Consider the following 19,816-nt stretch of genomic DNA (forward strand, 5'->3'; position numbering starts at 1 on the left):
CTTTTGAGGCCAGCCATTGGCACATGCTGCTGCTTCCAACCGGTGCGGCAAGACATGGCCAGAGCCTGGGGCCATCCTTGGCCTCTGCGTTGTGCCCAGCCAGCGCGGAACATGCGATGACGCTTTGTCGGCTCTTCGCACAGTGCATCTCGCCCAGGTCGGCCTATCAGGAGCCAGTTTTTACTACAGGTATATCCACCCCCGAAGCTTGGACCACGGCGCAACCGCTGACTGGGTCCTGGAGCGATGGGCTATCCAGTCTTAAATGGGCGTCTGTCAGTCTCGAAGGTCTGTACGGAGTGATAGGCGAATAGGCTGCGAGTTCCTAGTTAGGTCCCCTTTGCTGGTGATGCTAAAACCTGCCTCCCCTAATTCTATGCGTGCTGCGCGAGTTATGTGTGTACTAGCAGGGCAGGGCTGCGTGCGCGCAAGGTGGACCCCGCACACTCATCGTGACCTGACAGCGTCACTCGTCAGTCGTTTTGTGACCAGGTGAATTGCCTCGTTCCGTGCCCTCTCACCCAGACCTGTGCCTTTTCAAACTTCCACCCTTCGCAATCCACGATGGCCTTACCAAGGAGAACCATGATGTGATGTGTTCAAGTATTGATGTGCGGAAACTCGTTCGCATCAGCACCTCGAGGTTGGGAGATTACGTAGAGAACCTTGTCTTTCACCCAGTTAAATCCAACGAAAGCGATACAGACGACGACAACCCAGACGGAGCCTATTCATACCGCGTCTTCATGCTTCCTGAAGCTTCTCGAAACCTGAAGAAATTGAGATCTGTTGACTTGAGCGAATATGACGGCCCAGACACTCAGGAAATCAGAGCGCTCTGAAAGATTCTCAAACCACTCTTCGTGCCATTCTCATGTCTCGAGAAGCTCGAACTACAAGGCCTGTGCATCCAATCCGGTACATTATTGATGGGCATGAAGAAAGTCGCACCCACTTTGACAACCTTGAGACTCTCTCACATTGCTCTTTCGATCGACGTAAGAGAATTTGCTTAGCCTGTGCCGGTGCCACGATGAATCGGTTCCAACACCTGGACCGCTATAGTGTTTGGGACAAGGCATTCAAAGAAATGGGCAAAGATCATACGTTGACTCTAGAGAGTATCGAGTAAGATAGAGAAAACCGTCGCGTATACCCTGCCTTGGTCGTCGGTAGGACAGGAACAATTGCTGGGGTACGAAAACGAATCATCGACCGGAGTGGATAGTCTCGATGTCGCAGCTGAGACGGTCAATGCCCCGCATCGGCCTCCGTTGACTCCATGGAAAGAGAAAAGCACGAAACGCAAGCGAGAGAAGTCTTGCAAGCGCATACGGGAGGCCCGTTGGAGTACAGGTCGTGGATTGGCTGCGCTGAGGAGCCGCGAATGGCTCATCCACAAGAACACGACTTGGACCCCTTATTGGACATGCAATGCCAGCCAGATACTGAGCGACTCGACTCTCGTACGGTAGACGTTTGGTTGGTGCTCGGCCCCTCGGCAGCTTTTCGTAAAGCCTCAAGTAGAGATGCATCACATTGAATGAACGCTTTTCCGCCCGTGGATGAACTCGTCCCACATGCGGATGACACCCACGAGGCCTGCAGGGCTTGACTGAAGACCAAGCGCAAGACTGCGTCTCGCCCTCCTCCACTGGCAGAGATGGTATCCTCCTGAGGGCCGCCCACAAAAAGATGTTATTGCACGGGCCACGGGTAATACAATGCACGGACAACGCTCCAAGGAACTTGACCAAGATTACTCTATTTGAGCAACAACACTATGGGGAATGTCGCGTTGAGAAAAAAAACCCAGGAACAAAACAACAAGCCCCTTGACACCGAGAAGATTCTTTATTTCGTGGAATACAACCAAGTAAGCCACACGCAGAGAACGTCCTACACCTTCTATCGTAACCTATTCACAAAGCCCCCGATGAAGCACCATCAATTGCTCGCTTCTGGAGCACCTGGCGTTTTCGTATCGTTGACACCCTCTCCATTGGATTGGGGCGTAGCATCGCTGCTCAAGTCAATATTCATCTCATAGTGGGACGCCACGCCGAATTGGCTCGTTTCTTTGTTGTAGGTCAACCACGTGCTCGTCGCTGCTAGTCGACAACCCAGCCATAGACAACGAGATGAACGCTCTTCCATCATTGATGCGACTTCAAAGTGTTTCTCGTCGTCATCTACCTTTGCGGCCGTGAACCAGTCGTTGGGGTAATAGTTCTCAACCCACAGAAGACCCCGCTGCGCGAAATCGTCAGGGAGAGGACGAGGATCACCCTTGTCTGGTCGAGGGAACTCCTCGGATTTGATGGTCTTAATGGACATGTCTTTGGAGTTTATCGTGTTGAGGAGCAAGGAAATCAGTTTCCACGGCATCTTTTCTTCTATAAGTGCCATTGCAGCGGGAAACTGAGACATGTGGTAGAGAAAAGAGAGGGTGACGTGTAAGTAGGGTCTAGTGTTGTCGTCGCCGAATCGTCTGAACACTACGTTGTGGGTGCGAGCTGCAAAGTCGAGGGCGTCTAGGAATTTCTGAGTTGGAGCAATGACAGTCTCAGCCACATCCTTTGGGACGTCTGCGTCGTCGACACTGCCTAGTTTTATGGCTCTGATGATGGGATTGCTTTCGCTGCCGTACTCGAGGATTGCGCAGCCTAAGGCGACGGAAATATGGTAGCCACTTTCAAGCCAAAGGCGAGTGTGACGGGCAATGTGGAAGTCCAAGCTGTCGACGAATTCGCAAACAGACGACTCAAGCTGATCCGTATTCATTCCGCTGAACAAGATACCGTTCGCGCGGATGAACGCGGCGTCAATCTCTTGCAGACGCGTTGGGATCCCGTTGAGGTGCGGGTCAAAGAGGGTCATGATCGACTCTCTTGCAGATAAGAAGGGGATCTGGACACAGAGAGATTTTGTGTAGTAAAACAGTTGCTGCAGAGCGTTTGGACGGGCCAGAATTGCAAGATGATGATACAGGCGGCCTGTAGTTGAAGCCTTATTGCTAGCCTTGGAGTACCAATGCCGTGAAACAGATGTCCACACTTTGCGGTCCTTCAGGTCATCGTCTTCAATGGCCATTCTGCGCAGCTGTCAGCGTGGGTCTCCAATAGCGGAGCAGGTGACTCACCGGTATCTTCCCAAGTCACCAAGACATTCAATCCAGGTGTCCTCGGAAGTTGGCACTGTCTCGTACAAGAGCGCCATCATAGAGTACGCCAGATAGATGAACGTTAGCATATGTTCGAGCGAAGCGGGTAAACGGTGACGCAGCACCTCCAAGAAGGAGTGAATTCCATGCCTCCACATACGCGCCGGCATGGCGTATTTGCTGGCAAGCCGTCGCAAGGCTGGGCTGGCTGAGGGATGCTGGGACGCGAGGAAGAAGTCATGATGCTCATGCAACAGCGTCCGATGTAAAGCTATCAGGGCTTGCCACTGCTCGTTGTTGAGCTTGGGGTTCGTTTGGTTGTTTGAACTCTGTGCATTGTCCACTTCAATGCATTTGCTCTCAACCATGACAAGCCTGGCGTAAATGCCCTTCACCTCAGCCACCAATTGTTCTTGACTGATGGGATGAGTCTCGGGTTGCTCAATCATCACCTCAGTATTGTCGAACTCGGCAGGACGGGGCTCGAAGTTGCGGCCGGACGCGACTCTCGGAGAGTCTGTGAGATTCGGGTTCGTTGGCTGACGTCCCTCGTCCGGATGCCATTCGTTCATGAACACCGTTTCCTTGCGTGAGCCGTCACCGTCGGCATTCTGGGGAAGATCTTTGTCGCGGCTGCGCTTCGCGAAGTTGGTTCGACCAGGAGAGCGGTCGCCCATCGTCTGTTCGAGTGCGACACTTTCAGAGGGTAAATCCGAAGACCTTGTATTCTGCTTGGCCTTGAGCGAGAAATTTCAGTCCGTGTCGCTGAATTTATCGAGCTCTGTCATTCTGGCGTTGCACCTTTGTCGGTAGGTCAGTCGCCCAAAAAGATATCCAGACTTCACTTGGAAGTACGAAGTTTGCAGTCAGTCATGCTGCACGACTCTCAAGTCCAGGCTACCCCATCTTAAGAAACACAGAAGCTTGAGTGAACGGGCGAACCACTTTTGACGCCTTGTGAACGGCTTCTAAAGGAGGCGAGAGGCATGGATGGGTGTTCAACCTAACTTCGGTGAGCCAGCTGAAGGCAACGATCATGGGCGACTTCGGGGCGAGTCACGCAGCCCACCCTGTTTCCCAGAAGACACGCGCTGGTCGCCTGCAAAGCCTCTTCTGCGGTTCGCCATGGAAGATGGTTCGCCAAAGTCGAGGCTGGTTCAGGTACAACGGCCTGCCCCCTCCAGCTCTCCCAGCCCTTATCACACAGACAACTCTTTTATCTCTCAAACTGGCACAAGTCATTCAGCTTGTCGACTACTTCGTGGCAGTCTATTCGAACACTTACGGCAATTTGCAGCTCAAGGAGAGGCAGCGAGGGAAATGCATTCAGAAACATAGTAGGAGAAAAGTAAGCCACGCATCGAAATGGGGAAGCGCTCTCTTCCAACATACGAACGGCGATTCACGCATTTCCTTATCAATATCGCCTGTTCTCTCTCCTGCAACCTGATGGCGTCTGCTAGCACGATCTCTGCATCCCACGCTCCGTACACCCGTGTATACACTGTGACCGTGCCTTGCTGTGCGACGAGCCCGGCGCACGCGTGCCCAGACGGGGAGCTGCCTAGCTCTCCCGATTGTCGGGCTCCTGCAACGTCCGAAGATAGTCGGTGAAGAGCAACTCAATGGCAGCTTTGTTAGCGCCATACCCCTCTTATTTGACGCCAGACTAACGGGCGCCAACGTTACCTTCATTTGGGCGAAGACAAACATCGTCAAGCAGATGCAATGGACCAATCAGGGAATTATGGGGCCCGAAGGGATGAGGCGTTGGAGCTTGTTCACTATGTACGAGGAGAAGTGAGCACTGGCTAGGAACTGTGCCCATAACCATCGGCTGGTGGCAGTGACATCGGCAAGGGGGACCGCCACAAAAAACCCCCGTGTTGGCTCACAGGGCGACACGATGTCTGTACCACCGGTCCACGTGGAATGGCACCCCGGCACGCCCAGGTGTCAGCATCCATCCGAGACTAGGGGCGTGTTCATAGTGCAGGGGATTGAAGTCAGAGGGGTGTGCGTGGGTAGTTTCACGGTACCTGTGGACACAGTCAACATCCTGGGTTCTGCCTGCAGTACCTACCTACACCAACAAAGCCATGCCCATCACGGATGGTACAGATGCGGCATGCCACCCCCACTCACTCCTGCCTCACCCCCCTCCACCACGCTGACAGGGGATGCCTTGGCTAATCAGTGTTTTGATAATTTGATTACGCCAAGTCCTGATAGAGAGCCTTCCGTCGCCGCGCTGCATGCTTGTTCAGCTTAGCAAAAGCTGGAGTGATCAACAAAGGTCATCGCCATTTCCGGCAGGGAGCCGGATGTCAGCATCCCGAGTTCGCAAGCGTTTCTGTTTTCTGTCACTTTATCCTTGTTCGTGTCAACGCCATTGACAGGATGACCGATGACTTTAAACGGCCCTTGCAACAAAACACGAAGCTTCACTCCCGCTGTGCCTCAAGGTTGGGTCATTGGCGTCAGCCCGCCCAGGGAGACTTTGCTCCACAATGTTACATAGGTCGATGACGAGCAGGAAATCAGCAACTCTCGCTTACGCTGAGCTGGCCGTGACGAGGCTCGTACTTGTCACCTTGTGTCTTTCCTAAGAAGTGGGGAAGGGCTGTTAGGCTGTCGTCTGATCAGCCGCCGCATACGGTTCATCGCGTTACCTGGCAGGACAACGGACGGCGAGGTAGGCTTTTGGCGACGCGCACCTAAGCAACACGGTCGGCTCATTCAGCATGCACCTGCCCTGTCACCAGTGTCTGGCCATGGCGGGTCAGGACCTCGGGCCTCACTTAGGACTACGGCGGCGAGAAGCGCGCGCACTTGCAGGCACGGCAGGGGCATGACATCTTCGAGGGCTGGGGCCTGAGCATGAGCGGAGAGTGCGCCTAGCCGCAAGCTCTCGTGTCGGGGCTTGTTGGTCATGTGATGCTAGAGTCATAGGTGGAAGCAGACGGGTATTGGAGGCGTACGAAGCAGAGAAGTACCGTTCAACCACCTGAAAGGGGGGCACTTTCACACCATAGCCCTGCTTACAAGGTATTGCCGGCAAGACGGGCGGTTGTACTGGCTCCCTCGTCTGCGGAAGACTTTCATCCTAGAGTGCGAACGATACATATGCGTACTGCCACATTCGTCCTTTCACAAGCTCGCTGCTGTAACCGGGAACGGTCATAGGGCATAGGTGACTAGGTCATGTCGCCGCCCGGGTGAAGTTAGTGTTTTCCTCGCACCCCAAACAAAGAAGATCCTCTGCGATACAAGAGCACCATCGCCCGGACAGCATAATATATTCTGTGCAGGCTTTTCAAAATAACTCAGGTTTCTATTTTGTTATTCTACCTTTTCGCTGATTGCTCGACGAAATGTGGTATTCGGTAAGCCAAACACAGTATCAATACACGGTGCACGTAGAAACACTCACTGTCTCACTAAGACTGTCTTTTTCATTTCCGCTTTTCTGACACCTTTTCGACATTTCCTCCTGCAATGTTAGTTCACAACCAAATAACTCGGGTATAACCACTGATCAGGCGCGTCCCATGGCCCTCCATGATGCTTCGGGGGGGGGGGGGGGGTCTTTGAAAAGTTCAAGGCCTCGAACGGCGCTATTTGCTGAAACATCACAGCTAGTGTAAGAACTCTCAAGTCTGTGTCTCTGAGCTTTATCTCATTGGTGTGATTAGAAACGGTCCTCTACAGTGGGTGGTAGAACGTCTTGCGACTGACTCTTGCTCTACACGACGGGCATGGAACTCGACTCAGTCTTTCTTCCCGTTCTCGAGACAATACCTGCTTGCCTTAGCATACCCGTTCTATGAAGCCCGCCGCGATTTCTTTCGCGACTCGTTCTCCGACAGAATCTATTATGAGTCATCTCCCTCGAGTCCCAATCGATCTATGAGCGAAGACACACCACCCATGGGCGTTGATGATCCTACCAGCATAGCGGGGAGTATGGCAACAGTTGATTCATGGGGGCCTAAAAGAAAGCAGGTCTATCTATGGTCATGTGTTAAGTTGCTCTAACGTATCTAGTTTACTGAATGATGCTTACTGGTACAAAGTGCAAGTGTGGAGCCAACGGCAAGCCGATTCGCTCCGAATGCTGTCAGAACTGTGACCACGCACGCTGCGGGTACTGCCCTGTCTCCAAAGTTCAAATCTGATAGCATCTAGCATATCATAGAAAGTCAGTGTAACGGACAGGTCAAAGAGATTGCGGGAAAAAGGCTCGAGGGGGACAAACGTACGGCGAACTGCCTCTACATGGATCGCCACACTCCATAAATCCACCGATGATCGTAAGGGTGAAGAAAAGCCTCAGTCTTGGGAAGCAAATACTTACTCGCACCCGCTATGTCAATACGAGCTTCATACCTATTTCCCACTTCCAATAGACGACCGATCTCAATTACATATCTCGATGCCCACATTGTGACTATACAGGAAACGAGACTCGGGAGAAACAGAAGGTCTTTGTCGGTCTCGATGTCTGTACGGAGTGATAGGCGAATAAGCTGCGAGTTCCTAGCTAGGTCCTTGTAGGTGCTGATGCTAAAACCTGCCTTTCCTTATTCTCTGCGGCGGTCGCGAGTTGTGTGCGCACTAGCGGGGCTAAGGCTGCGTATGCGCGGGGTGGACCCCGCGCACTCATCGCGACCTGACAATTATGCAGTCACGACCTGCAAGACTAGATACAGCGACTTTCTTCTAGTTTCACCACCGGCGCTTCCCTCCTGGCCACTCGCTGTTCGTCGATCGTGATGGTGAGCTGAGCAGGTACATCAAAAGCGTCCTAGACTGTGAAGAGATTTGTCGGTAGTATCCCTCGTTGGCTACTGTCATCATCGTCTTCGGTCCACGGTGAAGGTAGCGGATGTTCGTCGAACTCTCCCGGTGCATGGCTCGATCCACCTCCTACTCTACTTCTCAAGCCCGTCATGGTCTCGGAAGAGGCCTTGTTCTTGATCTTTTGGATGACCTGACACGTCGCTGGAAAATCACCACAAATGACGGTTAGGTTCACCTCAGCGAACCTGCGTCGCGTTAGTCCAGACTATGACACTTCGCAAGGTTACTCACATGAGTACCATGGCCACAGCAGCATGCATGGCAAGATCGGAACTGCTTGAAAGACTTGCAATGAAAAATCGACGGACAGAGGAGACAACAATTCCTCTGTGAGGGTGTTAGTTGCTTGCCCGAAGTCGCCATCGGGGGTCATACACTATGGGGGTACACCAGAGAAGGAGCGCTCTGAGTTTTACTATCGGCTTCATGTGAAGACGAGATATATCCAGAACAGGCAGGAGAACCAGTATCAGGCCCGTGATGATGCCCGCTACAGTAGCTGCCATGGGGAGTTGAGGAGAGTGGGCAGTGCCCTCGTTCGGACGTATGGGCTCGGTAAAGCCGTCACCAGAGGCACGGCGGATGAGCAGCCCCAAGATGAAGACAGTGTAGATGATGATGACCACAATTTTGACCCTTCCTGCGTGCGTCTGCCGCTTGAGGGGAGATATGTGCAGGTAGAGCAAAGCGATAGATGTTTCCGCAAAACCATGGCTCAATAGACGTGCTACCTCTGCCATGTATATCAAGTCCAGGCGAGGCGAACGTGCCACCACTCTCAACATGTAAGCGATTCTCGCTATCGTGGATCAACACGTACTGATGAATATGGATTGAGTGACCACGGAGAAAACCTAGTGCCTCGTGTGCATCGTCTCTGTTGTTCTACTCACAGTCATCAAGCTTCACCCCCGCCTCAGAACGCCTCATGACCAAACGGGCAACCAAAGTCAGAAGGGCGGTGATACCACCGATGCCAAAACTCAGGCTGATCGTCGGCGATAGCCACGGCTGACTGGTTCGAAAATCAATACCGTATGCCGTTGATTCGTCCATTGTCGGAAAGTGATGGCGGTTGTCGTGAGCAAACGGGCACGAGTCGGCCGTGGAAAGGGTTGAGATACCGGTAGCTCTTATACAGGCTTCCCCAGAACCCCTGGTCAACCCTACTGGTCCATAGTTTGATAGAGCTGGCCATAATGTATGTCTCACTTACGCAATGACTGCTGTCCAGTTCTCGAAGCCCGCCCTGTAGCCCTTGCCTCCTCGGACTATGAACGTAGTTGACATGTCTCAACGGCCGTATGTAGCTGTGTTCTCGTATTGTTGCATTTACCAGCCCGATGAAACCATACTACATGGTTCGCAGGCCTGTTTCTGTGCCTAGCACTCGTATTGTGCGGCACTATCGGGTTATTACCACATATCGAATTGGATTCGGCGCTTGGTTCCATCATTCTTGAGTGGCAGTGACTACCGCCATGGGCGCTTCGCTGAAGGTTGAGACCAAGGGCTCCGTTAGGGTTTCCAGTGCAAGCTGTCCTGGCCCGAGGACCATCGTGATTGGGCAGTAGGCAGGGTCGGTGATGGTGACGACGCCCGTTCCGAGACCAAAGGCGAGCTCCAGGCACTGGAAGATGCTAGTGCCTTGCGTGACCGCCGTGATGGACCCTACTGCCAGACACGTGGTCGCGCTGCCAACGGCAAACGGTCCAACAGCGACGGCGCACTGGGCGACGTCGGTGACGAGAGCGAGGCCGGACGACTGCTGGAGGTCCTTAACCTTTGCCACATTTGGAGATCATTTCTGTAGAAAGATGTGTATCCTGAAGTCCCGCCATTCGAGAACTATCCTTACTTCCTAATTGCACAAGCTCTAGAGACGCGCAAAGAATCCCTTGGCGGCATGAACAACCTCCACTGTCAAAGCAACTGACTCACCCTTCCCTGGGGTAAACCTTGGAGTAGTGATATGAGTACCACCAATCTACTGAATCCCGACAACACAGGCTGACCAAATGAATATTTTCATCTTGGGCAAAGGGTGATAGTTCAAGGGAGAGGACGGACATACCATACCTGTCAGCCGAGATTACACACCCGACGCTGACGCATCCATCAAGTCTGATTGGTGCACCTAAACAATCAAGACGAACCTGACCTAGGGATGCCTTATGACCGTCGAGATAGTGAAGAAGAAGGCCGATAATGCTGGTCCGCACACCCATTCTGCGCTCACAAGGTAGTATTTCCTCCACGCCATCCAAAGAAGCTGTTGAGTAGAATTAAGGTGTTTGTAATGTTGATCTCGGGATCTCATACGTTGGCTGAGGAAGGGGGATAGATCGGCTCAACGCCCTCTCTGGATTTGGACTCTCGAAAGCTATGTTACGTATACCGACAGGCGATCTTTCCGTGAAGATTCGGCTTCTACGTCGTGTGGCAGTGTGTCGATTAGATCAAGTCGTAGCTCCATGGTCAGATGCGGACCAAAGATCAGAACTCGACCTCGGCTTGTTCTGAACTAAGCATATGTCAGCATAAAGTTTCTTCACGGACGACATCACTTACAATCAATGCTAAATCTAGCCTTTCTGTACCACGAATGTAGACTTCGGCTATTTTCTCGTTGCGGTACAATGGGAAGAAGAGCCAAATACCCTTGTCTCGATTGTGATACATCGAAAGCCCCTCCTTCAGGATATGGGCATGGATCGACATGATTCGCACGTCCCAGTGGACGGAATATGCAATTACGCTTGGGTCGTTGCACACTACCGCAGACATTCTAATTGCCTCAAGCGACCTCTCAAGTTGAATTAAACGAGGTACTTTAGATGGTGGAATAGCCCATAGCACATTTGTCCGGTGCTTTGCACCTTTTGGAACGAGACAGCATAGTTTCGGGCCCTGGTTGATGTTAGTGGTATCCAAGGAGGAAGCTGAAGAAACTACCTTATTCTGAACCACAAGCGTGGGCGAACTCCCAAGGTCCGATGTTCGCCACCAAATGTCTCGGCACTTGCCGACGTCCGGGGTGAAATCGCGAAATGACATCATCCTGACACCAAAATGATCCTCCCTAAGATAAATGGTCGTGACGGCCGACGTGGATTTGGGCACATACATGAGCTGGCCGTGGTAATCATCGTTGCGTTTGCTCAGCGACGACAAGTACAACTTGCCTTCAAAAGTCGTAAAGTGATCCCAGATCCTAGATGAGACTTGCAGTGAGGACTCTCCACTGGGCACAGCGCCGAGGGCTTTGGCGCGTGCTACTGCGTAGCTCCGAAGACACATGCCAGCGATGTTAATCCTTAGCTCACGGGGCAGTCGAGGTAGAACGATGTCTAAGAAGGCAGAGAGCTTTTGGTGCAGCCAGGCTTTCCTTTTATCATTCTTGTGATCCGTTGGCTCATACCTAAATGTCAACACCTCAATGGCCTCCATGAGAGGCCAAGGAGTCGTCTGATTGACACATTCAACATGGCAGCCGGTTGTTCTTCCGGCCTGTTGTGAGCAGTCTCCAACACATTTCAGATACCGTGACGTTTGTGAATCGACCATCAATTGCTCATATACCATCGCCTCGGAACTCTGGCCAGCCTTCGTCACTGTTGGCAAGTCAGAGAAGCAATGGCAGGAAGTTGAATCAGGCTCACCGGTGATGATAAGCTCTCCGTCGTAAAGCTTAAATCTGCACAGACCACATCGTGGTGTGACGCAAAAAGTGGCCATGGCAGCAAGAACATGGAACCACAGAAGAGGTGATCAGGAATGGAAGTTTAGTTGTTTTGCTGATAAACCTCAGCTGTGCTCTCAAGGGTTACATAAGTCTCCAGTCAATAAACGTAGACAAGCGGTGGGTCTACATTCAGCGCCCGGGTTACAAAGGGTAGCTACTAGGGTCCTACATAGCACGCACGATCACCAGAACTGGTCCCTGGCTAGAGCGAGATGTAGATCGCGCAGGCAGGGAAAATGAAGAGGAAGCCCTGGTCTTGATCGTGCTGCTGAGAGAGACCGGAGTCACGCCATGTCAGCAATCCTCAGTGAACTTACGCCCTCTCAGACACCCTCCCACTCCATCTACTTGCCGCCGGAGATCCTTGCCATGGTAATGGCATACTGCGATGATTAGACCCTCCGAACACTAGCGCTGTATAGCAAGCTATTTCGGATCACCTGTACGCCACTACTTTACCAGCGAGACTTTCAATCGCCCGTTCCTCGTTGTGTTGCCTGGGCGATTTCCGAGTGCGAAGACGACTCTGTTTCACTATGTGTACTTCAAAGAACTCAGCAGGTGGGGGCGGATTTTGAAAGGAGACTGCCGTACGATTGCTTCCTCGGTCATTGCGGTACTGATGTCTTTGAATCCCGACGGGACTGCTTATTCCGAGGTACAGAGCTGCTGTCAGCTTTTAAGCTTGCTCTTCTGTTAGGTCGCGACAAGCTTGTTGCTTTTCTTTTGCAGAACGGATTTCACGACCAGGAAGTAACCATCGACAACAAAGTTTGGTCTTTGCTTCCGTTCAAAGCGACTCATGCTTCTCTTTGGGAACTAGACACCTCGATTGCCCAGCTCTTTGCATCGGACGGGCGTTTTCAACCCGCTTTCGAGCCATTCATTCAGTACAACGAGTTCGAGCCAACCTTTGCGAGGCTTGGAACACTTTCTTTCGCGCCCTGGTTTCCAATGTCGCAAGAGGAAATTCTACAGTATGTGTACGAGTGTGGAGTCAGTAGCTTCAATATGGGTCCGGAATTCGAATTCAAACGTAGGAGAATGTTTGTTGTTAAAGCGAAATCTTTCAGGCCCAGATGTAACCTGTGGTAGGAAGTCTGCTATCGAAAATTTGCAAACGTACACGGATCGGATCAAGAACCACAAGGAAAGCACAACTGTTGCAAAAGAAATGACGCGGTAGCCTGTAGAGCTTGATAGTTTTGTTCCTCATATAAAAACTCAAATGTAAACACTGCCGAATGTAGTTCTGCTATCAAGCAAGAACCATCCTGGAACATCGAGGATGCTTGACTGCGACTATAAGTGAGATGCTGTCGCGTTCCTGCAATACACAAACCATAGGACGGTTATTGCCACGAGTCATGGCACGCAGCAATGGGAATACGGAGTGTGGTAAAGTGGCTTAATCTATCAAAGTGGAAAAAGGCAAAAGAAAAAGGTCTACATACGAGTTGGAAGTGATATACACGTGATATAGCACATGAAGGGGATTTCGTGGGTTGCGATTCTGATCCCTGTTACGTGACAGGTAATTATCAACAAAGTTTGGGGACAAGGCTAGCCTACTAGAGGTCCCTCAATGCATTCAAAACTCAAGTTGACATGGCCATCCGAGATATGACCGGAAGATGCCATGCTAAGAAGAAAGCGTACGAAGCCCACCAGGCTACTCCTCTCACGTTTACTAAGGGCATGATGAATAATGAATGTGGAACATCTACAACGACCAGAGTAAGAAGGAGTCATTCATGCGGGCAATGACAGCGTTGGACCGTTGGCGCCCATCATCGGCGTATATGATTTTTCGTGAATCGCCAATGCATCGAAACTGTCAGTCGCCGACCGTGTACTACTAGTCGACGTCGGCGGTGGCAGCGGCCGTGCGGCCCAGGCTATCTGCGAGAGCACCGACCTGTCGCTGGCACGACGTATGCTCGGGAACAAGGAGCCTGTCATCTCGAAGGTTGACGAATCGGGGACTCTTCCGGGATGGACGCTCATGCTGATTGAAATGCACAAGAGAACATCTGAGCTACCTTGAATGTAGGAGCAGGCAACAAGAGTATGAAACAATTGACGTTGCTTGCTTGAGATTTTCCCAACTAAGATTACTTAGTGCCTTTGCCCCAACCTTATCTGCTTAGCTTTGGGTTCATAAACACGATCATCACAACTCTGGTCTAGAGTTGTACGGATTTTCTCCCATTAGGTAAGTGGGTCTCGGCGAACTCAGAACCGCATAAGCCACCCTACGTACATAGCGGCCCCACACTTTGATCTCTGCATGACGCCGTCGCCAGGATCTCCCTAAACAGCTTTGACACCTCGCATTGTCTATTAGACATGTTCCGTGTGCAGTTCCCCTCCATATCTTGCCTGCCGGATCCGCTGAGAAACGCGACAAAAGAACCGGTGAATTTTGAAAGAACTCCTGTCAGGTCGGTAAGCACGTGCGGCAGCAATTGTTCGCGTCTGTTGAACTTTCGTCTGATGGCTGAAGGCTCCCCTTCCAGCTGCCGCCGTGCTCTCCCGCGTTTCGCCCGATGTCTCCACTTCCGACCTTTCCTGATCAGGAATGGCATCGCTCGACTGTCCTTGTTTACCCAGCTCGCTGTCATCAACTGGCAGAAACTTAGAAGCGCAAGCTTCCATCTCGAAGAGGTCGCGCAAGTCGATCTCAGGTAGCCCGAGGAAGGAACCTCCTTCAACCGCGTTGATCGAACCAGCAGTGTCAGCGTCGCTCATGATAAAGTCCCCCATAATGCCCTCGACATCGTGGTTGAGTGGTGCTAAATCCGTCCGTTGTTCATGTTTTGCTGGGTTGCTGGGGGGTTCGCCTACATCAGCCTCGTCTTGCTGGAAGCCCGACACGGTGCCGCAAAAAACAGCGGCGCCGCCGTCATCGGCCTCGACTTCGTATGGGGCATCCGCTTCCCCACTTGTGACTTCCTTCGCCGTTGCGTCTTCGTCTCCCACGGTATCGGGCGTTCCCCGCAGGTTGCTTCCGACCTCCCCCACTTCGATGCTGTCGCCGATCTCCGCCGGACTTTGACCAGGTTCGGACGTTAACCTCTTTCGTCGACGGCGTGAAACCCGGCGTCGGCGTCCACAACCGTGCATCCCATCGACGAGTTCCGCCAGCTGGTTCGGATGCACGTCAGTTCAAGCCATTCATTCCAACAGCAGAAGGCTTCTCTGCCAAGACCTACAAAACGATTCACGTCGGGAATGCTTTGGCCGTCCGGTACGTGGACGGCTCCATCTAATTGACCGTAAGTCGGATTGAAATGGATGACGGCCGAGAACACCTGGGCTCCCTCGCCCAGCTGCACGGCCTTTCGTTTCCCGCTTGCCCCACATTTTCGGACCTTCTCTTTGGCCTTTTTGTCGTATGTGAAGACGATCTTGTCCGACGACATGGGGGCCATGGTGTTGCGACTTGAGTGATCTACAATCCGAATGTGATCTAATGTATTATATTGCCCGGGAATAGCTATTGGGATGGGATTCTGTTGCCCTCAAGTACGACGATATGGAATAGAGGCCATTGCAGGCTTTGTGTTGGGCTCTGAAGTGAGCCAATTTGACATCTTGTGATTCGTACACCGCGGCTCTTTGTTGGTCTTCGACCAACGTCTACTCTTCCTCATACAATTCGAGCAGCTAGCAATGTATCTTGCTGGCCCCTGTGGGGCGACCAGTCATTTTGGATTAGTCGACTTTGATTAGCCGGCTCACATGTGGACTTCAATCGAGAAAACATTCAAAAGACATATCGTGATGCGGCGCGGTGGCCAGATCATACCACATCGAAAAAGGCCAAACGCTGGTAAGCCCGCCACAGCACTATGCAGCCGCATCCGACCCAGGAATCTGGTCATGGTGAACAAAGAAATCGGTACCACAGTTGATTTATGATCTTTCCGGCGATCTTCCCCGGCAGAGGCACAAGCGGCAACGCGCAAACTTCGAAGTTGCCATGTTTGATGATGTCCAGGGCGTTTACTGGGAATGCTAAAATAGCTGTACCTGGATGCGTCCCACGTATGAAGCCAAAATTGACTTTCGGGTGTTCAGATTTGATGGTTGATTGATTTCGGATGTTTATGGGTGTTTGCATAGTTGCCGAGAAGCGACGTGGCACAATGTGGAAGCTCTGCATAGCGTCTCATTACCAATTTGCTCCTGGCATAAACACTTCACCCCAACAACTAGCCTACGAAATGTTTGTCCGGCCTTACAATTCTAGAAGCTAGCACGTCCCAGTCGCTGACGAACCTTGCGGACAATAAGGCGGCAAGAGGAAGAAGAAAAACACCCTGCCAAGTGGCTGACTTTACGGGACCATAAATCAGCCAACAGCTCTTGCCACGATCAATCCTGCGACTAAGACAACTCGGAAGTAACTAATTGATTCGGGAGAGTAGAGGCGGGGTCAGCTCGAAGCGAGTGTAGTACTTACCGTTCGCCAAGATTTGCTAGCCACATCACGCAGAACAACCAAAAGTTGCTGAGTTTGCGATAAAACGAAGATGCAGAATACTCCAACCAGAGACCAAGTCCAGCGGCGCCAGTGAAAGTGATCTTTCAGCGCTATCACAAAACACCCACGACGTGTATAGGTTGGACTTGGGTGAGTCCACACGAATGGTTTGGAATTAGATCGCAAGCGGTTCCATCTTGGAGTCAACCCTCGACTCCCAATGGCCATCGCAATATCAAACCATCATGTCACACGAGTAAAATACATTGACGCGAAGCACCGCCCCTGCCTTTTTGTAGTGCCAGAGAGAACCTCGACGAAGTCAATGCTCGGCATGTCCCCTCCGAGACTCGAGCTCGCAAGAGCTGAGATCAGTGCATTACATGAATGAAATTGTCACGAATTCGGAGCCAGCAGACTGGGTGTCTTGGGTTCTTCTGCGGGATAGCAAAGAACAACATGAGAAGATAGTCATGTTCATGATAACTGAGACAAGAGACAGAAAACAGGCTACAAAGTCGCTCGGCTTTGACCGATTCCGTTCAGCAGCATCTCGTCGCATAGGCTCATTATTGCACAATGTGTACAGCGAAGGCATTCGACACGGGCTGGCGTTCAGGCTCTCTGTCTTCCATATCCACCCGATCATGACATGACTACGTTTTAGTAGACGTGTTCATCACGACTAAGGTGGCCCGTTTAGAAATACTTGGTCCCTCAAAGAGACTAGCCGAACGATGACCCTCAGGGGCAATGGCAATTTAACCATAGGTTGACCAGGATCACGCATGGGTTGACGGATCTCAGCGTTGTTGAATCTTGTCATAACGGGTCTACCAAATTTGCAAGGGGTCAATGAATATTTCAACGTTGGCACCAAATAGGGGTAAAGGGTCGAGGCGAACACGTATAAAGACCACGAAACTGACGACACAAGATCTCGGCGAACAATCGTCAACACCTACAAAGCAAAACAAAGCCTCACGATAAACAAGAAATGGCTACCGCCCACAATCCCGAGACGAACGCAGATCAAGGCCGCGGAGCGTACGATACCACGGGCGTTCCGAAGCCACCTCCCCGCCCAAAGTCGAGGTAGAAAACGATGAGGTCCGTTTGAATGGAAGTCTTATATTTACGCCTTCTAACAACGCGCGTCACAGCACAGGCTCATTTCCGGATGCACGAGAGCGACACAACATCGTAAGCGATGGTCTTGGACCATACGGTGGTGGGCTGAGCCGCGACAGAGGAGAAGCTTGGGTTTGGAGTGTCAGTAACAAGTTCTGCTAGGACAAAATAGAGAGAAATCCATCAATTCTTTCACTTACGTACAAATAAGCAGGCAATTTCTGAATACTACTTGATGTCTGACTTCGCTGCGCGCCATTCTACAAGTTGATCTGTCCATTTGATTCGGTGCATTTCGAGAGCCTGTATTCCCCCAAGGCTTGCCCTTGAGATCTGGTCCCTTAGGGGTGAGGGAGTTTTATATAGGAAGGCATAATAATTTAGGCACCAAGAGCGAAGACCTCGCACCTTTAATTAGGACTAAGCCAAAGGACGCGTCCACCGTACACAGTATTAACCACTTCCCCCTCTTGCGTGAGTTTTTGGTAATCGTTGTTGCTAGAAAGCGCCGAGTGGATCTAATGCAGCCGATCCCATAGGTATACACCAAGAAAGAAGACAAAAAGGGCTGCAAGGTGGTCACAGCCGGCGCCATGTGAATCGGTTGCGCTGACGGGGATCGCCGCGGTCGTGTGCACCGTCGGCCTATAGTAGGTCCACGATGGTTGAACATCACCACCAGACGTCGTCGTCACGAGACTGAGCGCGGTGCCGATGCTCGATGTATTGTGGGTGAAAGTAGCGTTCCAGGATCGATGGGTGGATTCCAGTCTGTCCGGAAGTGCAGTTGTATGGATTGCAGTCGAAGTTAACGCATCCGCCTCCATGGTACAAGTGCATATTTGAGGAAGCTCAGTCACCGTACTTGAGGGCGGCTGAACGGTACCGACTGTAGGCGCAGCAGTGTACAGATTGGCAAACGCCCAGATCTCCATGGTGACGTTCTGTGTGTGGCTTAGTTCAGTGTATACACGAGGAGGTTGCAAAGGAGCTCATGAACCCTCATATTATTTATAGCAATCATGACATGACGCCAAAACTGGCTGTAGGCTTACTACTGGCTAACTACAAGTGCTAATATACCTTGAGAGTTGAACCTGATGAGGTTGCTGTCAAATATGGCTGATGTAACCGGCAATGTTGAGCATAAATAGTTCCGGCACCATGAGGCCTAGAAAACCTTCGTATTCTCAACCTTGCAACTTCGGAAAATGACACCATCGTCTCCGCCAGATCCCCTTATTATGCAGGAAGAGCAAGCACTTGTCGATGCATGTGCGTATGCAAACGTTTTGCTTTCTCCCGCAAGTGTATTCTCAAAGTCTACATCACCAGCATATCCACGGAGGTTTCCCGGACCTGCTCTGTTTCAACTAAGGCTGGAAGAAGCGAACAAACTTGCGAACAACGATGTTATACAAAGTCGTCCTTCACCGTTTCGCCCAGAGAGCACGTTTTATCCCGTCAACACAACATTGTTGTCAAGCCAGGTGATTAGTCTTAGAGACTTGGAGATTAAACCAGATTCGAGCCGGGCTTCGGGTGTCACAGTTTACACAAAGCGGACAAAGCAGACAAAGCATCGCAAAAAACTTCAGCCATGATGTCGAAATCATGATTCCTCCCATTCAGCATCAGTCTGCGAGGGTTGAGGCCACTATGGCACGGATGTAGTCAAGCAAAAAGCTTTGCCATGTAGCATGCTCATCTTGCCAAAGCCTGGAACCTAGAAGGGGGATGGCGACATGTAATCAAGAAATGTGCGCCTTGCAATAATGAGTGTATTTTAATAAAGCTCAAAGAGAGGCTATACGGACTGTTGCACATCCCCAAGCAGATTCATAGCCATGTTCTTGTCTGCCTTTGACGTGGCATCCAAAAACCGAAAGTATTGCAATGCGGCTCTAGAACGATCGATAACAAAGAACTCTTTCTCGTGATGTGAGCCAATCAACCGCATGCAGACGTTCAATTGGGCGACCACTGGAAAACAGGCGGGCAACTCCAAACACCAAGATAGACGCCCACCACACGACCATCCTCCGCCGAGAAATAGCACACCATTTTACCATTGACGAGCTCCGTAATGAGTCTGCCATGCGTCACCCAGCTGAACGTGGCTCCAGGCGTGATTGGCTCGTGCTGAACGGACATGCCAGGATTGCCCTTCTTCTGCCTCTTTTGGCTGGGACGAAGTCAGACTTCAAGTATGTGGAAGGAGCTAGATCAGAAGCGTACCGTGAACGGCCCATACCAGATGGTTTCTCTTTTCGCTTGGGGCAGAAGCAGAAAGTCTCAGATTCTTTTGCTTGTCGTACGCGTCGTCTCAGCTCAAGAAGGTCCTGTCAGTAAATTGAAGAGATGTTCAGGAACAACGAAACTCGGCCTTTGACAAAGAGTCCGCCGTGTACTTCGAGTTTGCCCC

General features: G+C 51.5%; 8 protein-coding genes across 8 annotated transcripts; 2 read left to right on the plus strand and 6 right to left on the minus strand.

Moving 5' to 3' along the window:
• Positions 1 to 1,648: 1,648 nt before the first annotated feature.
• On the minus strand, positions 1,649 to 3,219 carry BDP55DRAFT_621811 (uncharacterized protein; the record flags this gene model as incomplete). Its single annotated transcript, XM_060571353.1, has 2 exons — positions 1,649 to 3,094; positions 3,143 to 3,219. The coding sequence occupies 2 exons, from the start codon at positions 3,217 to 3,219 to the stop codon at positions 1,948 to 1,950; spliced, it is 1,224 nt and encodes a 407-aa protein (XP_060423317.1). The 3' UTR covers positions 1,649 to 1,947.
• A 54-nt stretch (positions 3,220 to 3,273) lies between these two features.
• BDP55DRAFT_506504 (uncharacterized protein) lies at positions 3,274 to 3,531 on the minus strand (the record flags this gene model as incomplete). Its single annotated transcript, XM_060567671.1, has 1 exon — positions 3,274 to 3,531. A coding segment is annotated over one exon (258 nt), but the record flags the coding sequence as incomplete, so codon positions are not given.
• A 3,490-nt stretch (positions 3,532 to 7,021) lies between these two features.
• BDP55DRAFT_682576 (uncharacterized protein) lies at positions 7,022 to 7,452 on the plus strand. The gene is given in 5 exon segments (XM_060576268.1): positions 7,022 to 7,184; positions 7,214 to 7,217; positions 7,230 to 7,232; positions 7,245 to 7,354; positions 7,365 to 7,452. 4 exon segments carry the CDS (start codon positions 7,094 to 7,096, stop codon positions 7,339 to 7,341), a joined length of 195 nt encoding a protein of 64 aa, XP_060423319.1. The 5' UTR covers positions 7,022 to 7,093; the 3' UTR covers positions 7,342 to 7,354; positions 7,365 to 7,452.
• Positions 7,453 to 7,970: 518 nt separating this feature from the next.
• Positions 7,971 to 9,082, minus strand: BDP55DRAFT_637778 (uncharacterized protein; the record flags this gene model as incomplete). The annotated part of the gene is made up of 4 exons (XM_060573031.1): positions 7,971 to 8,211; positions 8,258 to 8,353; positions 8,402 to 8,825; positions 8,920 to 9,082. 4 exons carry the CDS (start codon positions 9,080 to 9,082, stop codon positions 7,971 to 7,973), a joined length of 924 nt encoding a protein of 307 aa, XP_060423320.1.
• Positions 9,083 to 10,311: 1,229 nt separating this feature from the next.
• On the minus strand, positions 10,312 to 12,216 carry BDP55DRAFT_758705 (uncharacterized protein; the record flags this gene model as incomplete). Its single annotated transcript, XM_060580808.1, has 4 exons — positions 10,982 to 12,216; positions 10,598 to 10,936; positions 10,461 to 10,550; positions 10,312 to 10,401 (listed from the first exon to the last, which is right to left on the minus strand). Exons 1-4 carry the CDS (start codon positions 11,762 to 11,764, stop codon positions 10,312 to 10,314), a joined length of 1,302 nt encoding a protein of 433 aa, XP_060423321.1. The 5' UTR covers positions 11,765 to 12,216.
• Positions 12,063 to 12,866, plus strand: BDP55DRAFT_682581 (uncharacterized protein; the record flags this gene model as incomplete). Its single annotated transcript, XM_060576269.1, has 2 exons — positions 12,063 to 12,143; positions 12,168 to 12,866. 2 exons carry the CDS (start codon positions 12,063 to 12,065, stop codon positions 12,864 to 12,866), a joined length of 780 nt encoding a protein of 259 aa, XP_060423322.1.
• Positions 12,867 to 14,377: 1,511 nt separating this feature from the next.
• BDP55DRAFT_682584 (uncharacterized protein) lies at positions 14,378 to 15,320 on the minus strand (the record flags this gene model as incomplete). Its single annotated transcript, XM_060576270.1, has 2 exons — positions 14,987 to 15,320; positions 14,378 to 14,918 (listed from the first exon to the last, which is right to left on the minus strand). Coding segments are annotated over exons 1-2 (760 nt in total), but the record flags the coding sequence as incomplete, so codon positions are not given.
• A 2,589-nt stretch (positions 15,321 to 17,909) lies between these two features.
• Positions 17,910 to 18,464, minus strand: BDP55DRAFT_758716 (uncharacterized protein; the record flags this gene model as incomplete). The annotated part of the gene is made up of 1 exon (XM_060580809.1): positions 17,910 to 18,464. The coding sequence occupies exon 1, from the start codon at positions 18,324 to 18,326 to the stop codon at positions 17,910 to 17,912; it is 417 nt and encodes a 138-aa protein (XP_060423324.1). The 5' UTR covers positions 18,327 to 18,464.
• Between the last annotated feature and the right edge of the window lie 1,352 nt (positions 18,465 to 19,816).

Source organism: Colletotrichum godetiae (assembly GCF_030913485.1).
Source record: "Colletotrichum godetiae strain CBS 193.32 chromosome Unknown BDP55scaffold_72, whole genome shotgun sequence".
In the NCBI taxonomy this organism is placed as follows: domain Eukaryota; kingdom Fungi; phylum Ascomycota; class Sordariomycetes; order Glomerellales; family Glomerellaceae; genus Colletotrichum; species Colletotrichum godetiae.